This window comes from Zea mays, mitochondrion, assembly GCF_902167145.1.
Source record: "Zea mays subsp. mays mitochondrion, complete genome".
Lineage (NCBI taxonomy): Eukaryota > Viridiplantae > Streptophyta > Magnoliopsida > Poales > Poaceae > Zea > Zea mays.
Genome location: NC_007982.1, coordinates 405,001 through 417,500, shown reverse-complemented (window position 1 = coordinate 417,500; position 12,500 = coordinate 405,001). Strand labels below are relative to the sequence as shown.

General features: G+C 42.3%; 2 protein-coding genes and 2 pseudogenes across 2 annotated transcripts; all 4 read left to right on the top strand.

The window, feature by feature from the left end:
* The window catches only part of orf261, a 785-nt pseudogene extending 691 nt beyond the window's left edge, over positions 1–94 (top strand).
* The window catches only part of orf137-b, a 414-nt pseudogene extending 320 nt beyond the window's left edge, over positions 1–94 (top strand).
* Positions 95–5,872: 5,778 nt separating this feature from the next.
* orf163 (hypothetical protein) lies at positions 5,873–6,364 on the top strand. The gene has a single exon. The coding sequence runs from the start codon at positions 5,873–5,875 to the stop codon at positions 6,362–6,364; it is 492 nt and encodes a 163-aa protein (YP_588401.1).
* Positions 6,365–10,356: 3,992 nt separating this feature from the next.
* orf99-g (hypothetical protein) lies at positions 10,357–10,656 on the top strand. The gene has a single exon. The coding sequence runs from the start codon at positions 10,357–10,359 to the stop codon at positions 10,654–10,656; it is 300 nt and encodes a 99-aa protein (YP_588400.1).
* The last annotated feature ends 1,844 nt before the right edge of the window (positions 10,657–12,500 follow it).

Sequence of the window (12,500 nt, the reverse complement as noted above, 5' to 3'; positions counted from 1 at the left end):
ATTCTATCGGTCGCGGAGTCGGCGGACGGCTCTGCTCCAACTTCATCGAGGTGAGACGCAATCTCCATGGCTCCATGTATTTTGCATGCTCTAGCGTATGTAGTGTTTCCTTCGTTAGTTTCATTCATTTCAGTTCGTTTCTAGTTGCTTGCTGGACTTGCCCCGTACCTTTATTTGCCTTGCATGGTTTTCCATTTTCATCCTGCTGTGAAACCAATGTATATAGCTTTCATTACTTGCTTGATAAAGCCTTAATAAATTGCTAGGTGGATAAGTGTATCGCTATGATTGGCTATAAGTCTCAGAATTCAAGTTACACTATGCTGGAAAACAAGCTAATATAAGAGAACCAGTAGCTTAATTGATATCTCAACGTATGAGTGATCTGTTATTGTAAAATGCTCATATAAAATAAATGCGGTTGAATTGTGATGGTGTCTGCCTACTTGTAGTTTGTATTTGCAGTTTAGATGATATGATTCCTCAGTTCATTTGATTTCCTATTCAATAAAATAGTAATTGTGTGATAAGATGATAATTACCCGATGACCAAGGTGGTCAAATTGGTACTTGTCAGGAGATGTCATGAAACAAACATGCAAGCATAATTTATTAATTATTTTGTTCCAGATGTAGTGTAATACTTCAATAGAATGATATGCTGCATAGGAAGAGTGCTGTTGCTATAGCTGTTCCTATTTCAACTAGGTAGGCCTTCGGTATTCATGCTTCCTTCTATCAAGAGCATTGTGGCAGTACGAAATCCTTCCTCAGCCTTGTTTATAATTTTCACCGGGCATATCTTATTTTTGGACACTTGCTGCATTCTAACCCAATCGCTTACCCGTTCGCTTCTTTCCATTGCTTCAACGCTTGTTTCAAGCAATAGTCAAGAGTTACTAAAGTAGTTTGTCCTATTCAAAGCTATAATCAGTGACTAATATGCACACAACAATAAAGACAGTTGTTTTTTCTAGTGAGAAATCGAGTACTGTTTTTACACAGCTATAGCGTCTGTGAATTTGACAGAAAAGCAAGGTGAAAAGCCCACTACGCGGTAGGTCGACATTCCTTCTTCTTTCCAAGCTTCTGGTGGTATCTATACCTTTCGAGACCAAGCCCTGCTACAATTCATTGCTGGAAGAGACTGCTAGATTGATTTTGAATAGTTCGCTTCAGGGTTGTAGATAATGCTCTATCAAAGAGCGCCAGCGTACGTGCTCGAAAGCGTTAGTCAACTAGCTACTTGTCCTTGGTTTTATCTAGTGTGCCCCTTCATTCAATCTCTAACTCAATGTCTACCCACATACCTTTCCTTTCTGAATCAGAGCTTTGCTTACACATCTAATTCTACATTTGACCCATTTGACAGATATTTTCTAAGGCTGAAATCACACAGTTCTTATCCCGGCATCTTACTTACTATTTTTAAAACGACTACTCTTTCCTTTTCCTTTAGGGTTATGGGGTGATAATCTCCCGTTGCTATGGGGGAAGTCACTGAGAGCTCTGAGTCGGATGAGGTGGAAACTTTGCTCTTTCTCCTTGGCCGGAAGGAAAGAAACTTGCTACCTTCAGGAAGGCTGTTTCCCTCGGCTAGATAGAATGGATATCCATTTGTTGAGAATAGAAATAAGCCTCCCTCCTAGAGATGCCCCACTATCAATGAGAACCTTTAGGAAACCTAACACACATCTGCGCCGTAAAGAACTCTTGATCAGCTTGCTCAGTAGTCATAGCTTAACGGAAGGAAATCCTCGTTCACTACCTACATGCTCCACCGGGGGTACGCCCCAACCCGATCTTCCATAATGCATCAAGCTAGCCTTAGGCACCAATTCTCACACACCAATGCAAGGGAATTACGCCGATGAGTGAAACCCCCCTTTTATCAACTGAACACTTCCCCTTTCCTTGAACCAGAAACGGCAACCGGCACCTCAAGAACAGAAAGAATGGAGTTCGTGATGCCCTTAATGGACGGAAGGATGATAGGATAAGGATAAATGGCAATCAACAAGAGCAGAGGTTAACACCCTGGTATCGACTAGTTGGTTGGAAAGCGTTTTGGCAAGACCTCCCTAGTGCCTGTTCAGAAAATACGTATCGTGATATCAGTATCGGGGTGGTATTGGTTCGGGTCTCATCTCAAATAAGCTTGACCTAAGAACCGCCCATTTAATAATATATATAGACCGGGTTCATTGGACTTATCAATTTCCTTTTATTGGTGGGTTAGGGCCTCGGTTGGTTAGGGAATTACCTCCACACGAACGAGTATTTATTAGCAGCACGGGCAGAGTTTGACTCTGGTGCATTTTCACAGAAGAGCACTCACTACTTAGCGGAGTGTGTTAGCCTCATTTCCAACTACTAGTTTTACATATAAACTTCGTGAGAAAGATTGGAGTTTCGAGGCCCCATACTGACTGAAAGAATAGTACCTTGCATTTTCTAATAGATTTTATAGAATATACTCTTTTTGACTTTCATAATGGTCTTTTCTTTCTGAATCCGAGCGGAGTATTCCTTCCTTAGAGCTCTTTCCTGGGCGACCTGGCTTGCTTGTAAATATATAGTGGGTAATTTTGGCATAGTCGATCAGTTCATTACTAGATTCTCCAACTTAGGGAATACTTTCTTCTTTTCCTACTCTTACCTGCCGGGGAATTGACTTAACTTAAATGAGTGAATTTACTACAATACAAGACAAAAGAAGCAAGACCTTACAATAGCAATTCAACGTAGAAAAATAGATTTTATTTTCTCACTTAAAATTCCTTCATAAGAAACTCATCTCTATACTCCTTGCCCTACTACTCTTCTCATATATAGGTGGTTTTTTATACCTCTATTGCCATTTCTTCATATTCGAATTTATCCCCACTGTCCAGCCCTATCTCAGTTTAAACTCCAATATGCTTCCCTAGTTCCTAAGCATAGACATTACTAAAGAAAGTCATCTATCTCATAGTTCCACTTTGATACCTATCCGTTTTTCAAACCCTATAGCAGGTAGCTCAGACTAGTACCATCTTTCTTGACGTTGCATTTCCAAACTCAAAACATACGATAGTAGATCTTAGTCCGGCAGCAAAAACGACTAGCGTCGCTTCAACAACAGATATAGAAGAAGAAAGAACTCATAGAGAGATATTATAAGCTACTTTACCTCCTTACCTGCTTGCTTAGCAGGATGCGTATATACCAGACCTAAGTTACCTACTTTCCTCTCCTCTACTATGAAAAGAAAGAAAGCCTACTACTCTTGTGTTGACTACAGAAAAGAAAGAACTCATATCGTTAAGCGAGAGTGACTTTCGCTTACGGGAAGCAGCACAGGCGAAGTACTCTCGTGAATAGAAATAAAACCGCTAGTTCAAAGCAGTTCAAGCCAAAAAGAATAACCTCTTTCGGCGGGACTCAGTTCCAAGCACGGTGGACTGCGGGATGCTTACTCTCATCTCTCTTTCAGGATTGATTCCTGCTCACGATAGCTTGCTTGGCTACTTTACTATACCTCTGAATCCTTCTCTACCCAACTGACATATCTCTATTCTCCGCGGCATCACTCAGTCTCTGATTGTCTTAAGGGCAGAGCTCACTCTCCCAACTATCCGGACAGGTATCTCATTGATCTTTCATTTTCTTGATCTTCTATTAAATGATGAACTTGCTAATGCAACTTATTCTACTAAATGCTAGAAGCAAACCAACATGCTAGAGACAAAGCTAACAACTACTATTCGAGAAAAGGAAGAAATAAAGAAATAAAACAACAACAGGTCTTTGCAATACATCAGTATTCTTCTACAACAAGAAGAAGAGGCAATACATAAGTATTATTCATAAACAAGAAGAAGAGGCAATACATAAGTATTATTCATAAAGGCAATATCTCTACACACCACACCTGAAAAGAAAATACTGAACAATACAATACTTATGCTCACTACACTCTTGATCAGGAAGTACCAGCTCCTCATAAGTGAGACAACAGAACAGAAGTAGAAGCTACCGGATTCACGCCCGCTAAGAAAACCTCTTCTTCTTTAGATCCTGAAAAAACGAAAATAAGTAAGAAGGAGCAGTAGTAGGAAGACTTAAGTGACTTCGTTCATTTACGTTGAGATAGACGAGTAACTACTTTTTTCTATTTTTCAGGATCTACGGTCACCGCGGAGGGCAGCCTTCACGATGAGCGATTGCTGTTCTTCCAGCAGCGCCCTCTTCCGCATTTCAAGAATGCGGATTTGCCTCCGAACATCCTGTGTATGATTGTGTATCCAAAGTTGTGCATTGGGCATCCAAAGTTGTGGATCGACGGAATAGAGAAACAGGGGGTCCTGAAGGAAATCTAAACTTTCTTTGCAGTAATGCAAGCTTATCGTTTTCTAGAGCCTGCTGTTCCTGAGGTATTATGGCGAGTCTTGCTGCGATATCCATCGCTTTGACTCGGCACTTGTCCCGCAAAATGGAGAGTGCGCCGAAGCTTCTATTTATAGGCGAGCCTATTCTTTAGCGGAAGAATTTCTTATTAGAAGTCCTTTTTTTAATAGACTGTAACATAGATAATTTGCCCGGCACCCAGCAAGAGGATGCGCCGCAACGGCTTGATAGCTATCAAGAAATCCTGCCTGTTCAGAGTAAGAAAACGGATGCGCTTTAGCTTTCGCGCTAGAAAGAGATAATGAATGCGAGCAAGTGAGTAACGTAGATTCTACACGTTATACGTTACTCATTTGTGTAGAACATAAGAGAGCCCTCCATTAGTGCAAAAAAGAATGAATCCCTTGATAAGGCCCCCGGGTATCGACACGCGGCTTAATCCCGATCACATCCTGAGGCAATAATAGAGCGAATAATGAAAAGAGTACTCCACCACGAGCAGCGAAAGCACGCTCAGCCAATCCTCACTCGACGGCTCCGTCCTTGCTTAAGGAAAAAGCCGAACCACTCGCAGATGGATCTTTTTTTTTCTACCTTTACTGCTCACTCTGTCAGTCCACTAACACCAAACATATTCACGTCATGAAAGAATAGATTCCAGATAAAAAGTATACTAGCACATATTCACGTCATTAAAGATTAGATTCCAGATTTTGGGTATAAAGTATACTCTCACAGATTCATCCTTGAGTGCGTGAAGATAGGGCAAGGTAATGCGGAGAATGCCACGACTCTTATATGTTTCAAATCGGGATGGCATGTGTCATTTCTTATAAGGGTCAGGGGCGTAGCGAGAGAGAGAGATAGCTAACCTAGCCATTGGCGGAGAGAGGGAGGCAACTGAAGCTTTTAGAGTCGGGTTTAGGTCTTCTTTTTGCTTGCCAGAATCCATCAACAGGGGCTCCACAGGGAGGTATTTATTCCATAAAGTTATCAAGTTATAGTGGAATTACCAACCGGACTGGCTTTCTCCAAGAGAGGGTTTTGTCTTTTCCGCTTCCTCGCGCAAAGAAAAAAAAAAGAATCTCTTCTACGGCTACGGCTCCACCCACGAATCTAGGTACTGAGAGACCTCACAGCTAACCTCATTCCTCGCTTCATAAGCACATTGTTTAATTACCCTTGATTGTGTCCTCTGGCATCCAGATCAACGAAAATGCTCATCTTGTGGCTCTATTCTCCTGTTCTCCGTTTGAATACTACCGGGTAAGGTGGCTCGGTGAGAACATAACTAGCCCTCCCGTCAGCAAAGTGAAACCCCCTCCTCTAGGCTTGTTACAGTGGTGGGTGATGCACGTCGAGACCCAATGAATTGGACTTGATCATCACCATCTGCGCCCGCATCTTTGCTTGCACCGTCCGACTGTGATTTCTCTGGAGTGTCAAAGATGAGATTAAAGCTTGGCATTTAAGACTGTTATGCATGGAACTTTGTGGCTGCCTTTTTATTTTAGTATTACGCGGTGCCTTCTTTCCAAGGTATGGCGTATCTTCGCTATTAGGGATTGCAGTCTTATCAGAGGGGTTCTCGGCGTGCCATGCGTGTTATCAGTTTCTGACTGGGGTGCCACTGGTGGGGTTAGGATTCGGGGAGATCTTAGAGGTGGTGAAACTGCTCAGAGAAACCCTGGTTCATACCTTTAGTGGGTTCAGACTGGAATTTACGTCCAGGGACGGGGGAGGAGCGCCACTAAGCAGACTCCTGCTCCAAGTGCTGGGTCTACTTGTTGCTTTGAACGAAGAAAAGGGGCAATTGAACATTGGAATTCCCCTTCGACGTTGGGGAAACCGGCTCACAGTAGCTCTGGGTCGGTTACAGAAAGAAGGGCTGGAATTCAATCTGACCAACGGCGCTTCGATTACTAAGGGTAAGGGAGCGCATCAGGCTCTACTTATTCTACGCCTTACAGGCTGACCCGAAAGAGGATAAGATAAATTTTTGGTTCTTCCAACATCTGGTAAGGAGAAGAGCTTTGGGTTTCCTAAGGGGAGCCCCACCAAGCGGGTTGAAAAGCCTCCACTCGAGTTTAATTAAAACCCTAGTCAAAGAGATACCCGAACTTATGGGGGAAGTGAGGCAGAAGCAGGAATCTTGTCCTTTCTTTAGCTCGCTGGTGTGAGCTGAGCTTGGCTATCCGAGCCGAGGAAAGATGTCAACCAATGGACAACGTACGTAGTAAAGATCGTGTATTTACAACGGAATAGTATACAAAGGAATTCTTCGAACACATATAGGTTACCAGGATACCTAACAAACTTCTCAAAAACCCAAACAGGAAGAACCATTACCCTTACTAGTACCAAGGCTAGAGATCCGGATTTGAACCAAGGAATGGAATCAAATGCAACAAGAAAAAGGTATGAATGAACCGTTAGAAACAAGCTAAGATATCTGGATTGCCAATCAAAGGAAGTAAGAAACTATTCTCTTCTCTTTTCTTTTCAGGTTCTAGTATACGCCTACATAAAGAGAAACCTTAACCTTGCTTGCTTGTCTTGTAACTGGAAACCATAGACCCGGAAACCGTATCAAACCATATCAAATAACAGGAAGAAGCAGGAATGGAAACATAAACCGTCAGAACCACGGAAAGAGATCCTGATTCCCAATCTTCGGCTGTAAGAAACAGAAGGATGATTCAGTATACTAGACTAGCACATCTCGATACCCCTTTCCTTTAGCCAAGAAAAATAGACACGATGTCGTTTTATTTTTTCGCATTGGAAAAGACTATCCATAACCTATGTCCCTAACCGGATTCTGTGTCAGAAAGCGTGAATCTTTATTGCATTCCATGCTCTGCCTTCGCCCGAGCGGTCTCCAGGGAAGGAAGCCAATAATGGGTGTGTCAGGGTGGAATAAAGAAATAGGAAAGAAAAGCCTATCAGTAAAGAGAGAACCCTTACCAAGAAACGGCTTCCACCAAGGTAATGAATACTACCTCTCAAGCAAGGGAAACCTATGAAGACAGAAAAGAGAACCCTAAAGGTTAGAGCCAAGGCAAGAAAGAATGCTAAACCTAAGAACCTGTCCTTTAAAGGTTATACGAAGACAGAAAACTTACCCAGACCAGAAAACACATTCCTTAGAACCATAGGTCTATTCAACGAACTAGTCCGGAGCCGGGCATAGTAAAATACTTATTACTAGCCTCCTCTGGGCCTCGCTTACACCCTATCCGCATAAACCCACGGAACCTTTTTCATGTGTGCCTAACCAACTGGTTCACGTTTTCAAGTAGTATTTCTCGGTTATGAATCACGAGTCTCAACTCGGAGTTGCTCTTTCTTTTACCCGGATATTGCAATGGACGAAGTAGACAGTCAGGTATTTGGATGCTACCGTTCGAGATTGTGAAGTCGTCTGGTCCACTTAGCTTCTGCACGATCTAGAGTTTCCAATACTACTTACTTTTACTTTTACTTTACTAGAAACGAGAGAGCAATACGAACGAAGACCAATCCATAGGCCCTACTGCGCATTCTCCTAGCTAGAAAACTGTTCTATCGAGACTGCCCACCTCATATTTGCGAGCGAGGGATGAAGCAGTAGTACGGACTAGAGGCGACCGTTACAGCCACCTTCACTGCAACTTCTAATCAATATAGATCGTAATGAAAAGCAAGGGTATGTGTTTGATTCGCCCCATGGTGGCAGCTTTCCATGAATTGACGTAGAAGCAACCATCCGAGTACGGGAAACCCTGAGTTTACTTTACTTTACGATACTTTACGAAACGAAGGAAAATAGCAATGGAATGGAATAATGCTATCCGTACGCTATTGATATTCCTAGCGCTATCCCTTTTCTTTGCAAAGAAGCCCCTTCCCTTAATAAATTGAAAACATCATAAGGCTTTACTCAAAAAAGTCAGATTTGGCTCGGGTGCATCAAAACTTGCAACCCTCAGAGTATCCTGATATTGATGAGGTGGCCTTTTCCTTTGCCCTTTTTCTTTCGCCCTTTAACCCGGAAGAAGAACGAAGAGGATCTTGTCCAAAAGATGATGTCGGATATTTTATTTAAGTGATGCCAAAAAGCGCTAGCTTCTAGTCTAAGTCTGAAAAAAAAGGAAGGGAGAATGAAAATTAGATGGAATCATCGCTTTCATAAAAAGTAAATCCAAAGAAATAATATTGAAATTATCCTTTGCCTTCCTTGCCGGGATCAATCAGCAGGCTAATGCAATCAGAGGTGGGTGGGAGTGAAGTAGGTTTCGCGAGCATACACCCATATACTAAATATGTGGTGAGCATCCAATTCGTTGAGAATCGAGATGGTAGGTAGGGCATTGTGCTCAGTGAGTGAGGCATGCTCTTGCCTTCTTTTAGTGCTTCTTTAGTTACCCTACGCACACCATTGAGTTCACGTGATCTTTGTGCGTGCCCAAAAAGTTCTAACTAAAGAACTTTAAACCGAAAGCAGACCGAATAAGTAGTTGTTGAAGTAGCTCTTTTGTCAAGTAGTAGCTCTTTGACCCAAGCCTCCTAATATAATAGCTTTTCGCTTTATCTTTAAAGAGGAGAGGTTAGAGGAGGGGAATCAAAAGAATGGAGTCAGATCCACCTTCATACATAAGTAGAAGTGCTAGTCTAGGCATGTTCCTTTCAAAGAGGATCGATCAGTGTAAGTCCCTATAATCTTTATTTTTATAGGCTAGCTTCAATACGTCTGGGCCAAGGGCTTTCAAATCCAATATCCCTTCCTCGCTCCGCCCCTCATCCACAAAGCTTACGAAAAGAAGGAATTCCAGATAAGGGAGCCACTTCGTGTGTATACGTGGAACTACCAAGTCTGAATTGGGCAAATAGACGACATCAAAAGTCTAAAAAGAATCTCAGAGGAGGACCGAAGAGAGTAAGTGATCTTTTTCCCTAAGCTATAAAACAGGAGTAGTCAATCCACTTGGGATACTTTCCCGCTGTGCGCCTCTTCTTTCTTCCATTGTTTCATTTTATCCCGCTCACTGCCCTATGGACCGCATTCATCGATATTGGAATGAATTCATAAAAAATGATAACTAGGGCGTAGCGTAGCATAAAAGAGAATGAATAGTAGCCTACTTAAAGCAAGCTTTCATAGGCCATGTTACTCTTTACTCGGCTGTTCGTTCAAGAAAATCAAATCAAGTACAAGTAGTAGTGCCAACAGTCTCATGCAAATAAATCGTTCATCCTTGGAGGGTGTTTTTACTTGTAAAGAAAGTTTTTATCAAATCAAAGGTGCGATTCTCTCCTCTTACAATAGCCTGTGAGAATGCCAGTGCCCAACTATTCTGTCTCGATCTTAAGCTTAAGTAAGAATGATAAGTCTTCGAGGCAATAAAAGCATAAATCGCCATCACCAGTCATTAAGTAAGGGTCGATGAAATTGGGGGGCTTTCGTTGAAGATCTCAGTTCTTTCGCGCATATGGAGTCAGTCCATCCCGAGCATCACAAGCTTCCTGAACCTTTTCCTTCACACAGTGATGAGGTAGTCGAATTCCTATATGTCGATAACTTGTGTAAAAGCTCTTGTAGAAGTAAGAGTCCCTCTGAGATCTTTCGTTAGCCCGAACGAACACTCTTCCTCTGAGATAGAATCAAATAAGTGACAAATGAATGGTAACACATGGTACCTATCCGTGGTCGGGAAATGCTTTGTGCCCTGTGTCCTTGCTTTGCTCTACCGAAGGATGACGCAAGGTTTTTCTAACAACAGTGTTCGGTTACCATATCTTTGAATGACAAAATGCCCGGTCCTCCAATCGTTAGAAAGAACCTTCCTTCTTATATTATATCTACTAGAAGATCTATGCGCCGGTATTTAGTAGTTCAATGAAATAGAAGGTCTCGATAAGTTCGAAAGTCGATAGAAAATCCGTCTTTAGTCTATAGATAATCCATCTGTCATCAGAAAGGATTTGATGGCTTACTTCTTGAGTATGACACTCTTCTCAATCCTCTCCTGGCACAACTACCTTCGAGTCCGTGCCTTTCTATTAGCAGGATTGGATTATGCGACCGCACCCTTTGCTCTCAAGCCTTTCAGGTTCAGTTTCAGTCTAGAGGCTAGGAGTGAGGCTCTTTTCCTACAGTTTCCGGGAATAACTACCTTTCCGATCCGATATTATAAGTGTAGGATTGGCAAAGTATTCGGTGCACTAGATCCTAAGGCCGCAGGCTTAACTCAACGATTTCCGCTCTTAAGGGAGAGAAGCATATAGGAAGGCCTGGCCAGAAAGTTCCGGGAGTATAGGTCAAGCAGGGAGAGACCGATGAGTCAAAAGAGTACCCAGGCTATGATTCTCAAACTCTTACTACTAACACTAGGGTTGGGTTGTCAAGTACTCGGCTTCCTTTACCTGTCTATCCCTACCTTTCCTTTCGAACAACGGAACAGCGTCACACCTTACGGAAATGGATTTCGCTTCTTCTTTTCCTTGTGCAAGCGGGCAAGGCCCAAAATCCATTCTATGCAAAAGCAGCTACCCCCTGGGAACACCTTTAGACAGACAGAAACCGAAGCACTATGATTGTCATGAGAAGGTGGTGTGCTTTTACCTATTGAAAAGAAGAAAGTGTTCTTGAGTCGAAGAAGCAGGTTCAATCTCACTCGGATTGCCACCAAAACCTGTATAAACAGCTTCAACGAGAACAGCGAGCGCCTCCTGCTCAACATAAAGTGGCCTACGAAGACAAGTGTGAGGAAATGCTTACACTGAAGCTTCCACTCCCATATGGGCAAGAAGAGCTCCTTCTCTTTTTGCCAAAGCAAAGAAGAGCCATTGTCTCCCGTACTCGTTGATTGGAAATCAAAGAAAAGAAGAATGTTCAACTGAAAACAGAAGCAAACCAAACAGGAGTAAGTGGAAGAGTTTGAAGTTCTTTCTTTTTATAATAGATCTATGCTGTAGTTCCGTAGCAGTGAATATCCTCCGCAAAGGAAATATTCGTATTCGTATTTTAGTAGAGGAGGTTCCGCCTTGCCTCAACCTTAGCGTATCTCGGCTATGTCCCAATCGTGAAAACTCTCGATTTGAATGCACTTTTACAAGCAACAAGAGTGCAATTGGCAACTGCCTCATATCGTTCATCTAATGATGTGGTATACAACTATAAAAAAAATAAAATCTTTACATTGATCATATCCATGGCATGGGTCGTATCAGAACGAACAAGGAAAAGATTCATTAGCAAAAGCACCCGAAGCTTTGAAGCAGATGGATCAACATAACCACAATTGACCCTGTTTTCCACCTACTAGCAGCAGGAGTATTCATTTTGTTCTGGAACACTTCCCAAATCGATATACGAAGAAGGGCAATCTCAGTATTTAAGTAAGAGATTTTTTATACGTATGCTAATCCATGCATCTGGAATGATACTTGCATAGGAAAGAAAGGAGTGTGTTTAGCGAGTAATAGGAGAAAGGAGTGTGTATGGCTAGGTAATAGAGAACAATAAAGGAATCAACACCTGCGTATCGTTCCATTCACTAGTACTGTACAACTACTACTAGCTTGTAACACTCACTAGCAAAAGTCATTCTATTCATCGATACAGACTACTAGGGCTGAATACATACGTTACTCTCATAGTTTCACAAGGTTTAGAGAACTACTAGTTCTGTTTCATTCTACTAGTCGTTCCAATAGCACGGAATTCCCATCTCTTGTACCGGGACCAGTAAGACCTATTCCTTCTCTTTCTGTCTAGCTTGAGGAATCATGGTGGACTTTTCTTTCTGTTTAGCTTTACTTATCAAAGACTTCTCCCCCCTGCGGTGAAGGAAGAGGCCTGGCACGACACACAAGTCGGGAGACATCACTCCTCAATAAAATAAGCCCTTAGGCGATTGAAGTGAGGCAAAAAGCACACCACCCTCGAGTGAACTATAGAACAAGGGAACTTGTGAACAGTTCTATTGAAGGGTATGAGTAGGCGTTGAGCTCAGGACTGCAAGTAGAGTAGCTGCTTTGCTTGGTACGAGTCAACTTCCTTCTTTCTTTTCCTTGCTTCCAGAAATACCTACCTTCAAAAGCAAAACCTACTTCCTTTACCAACAAGG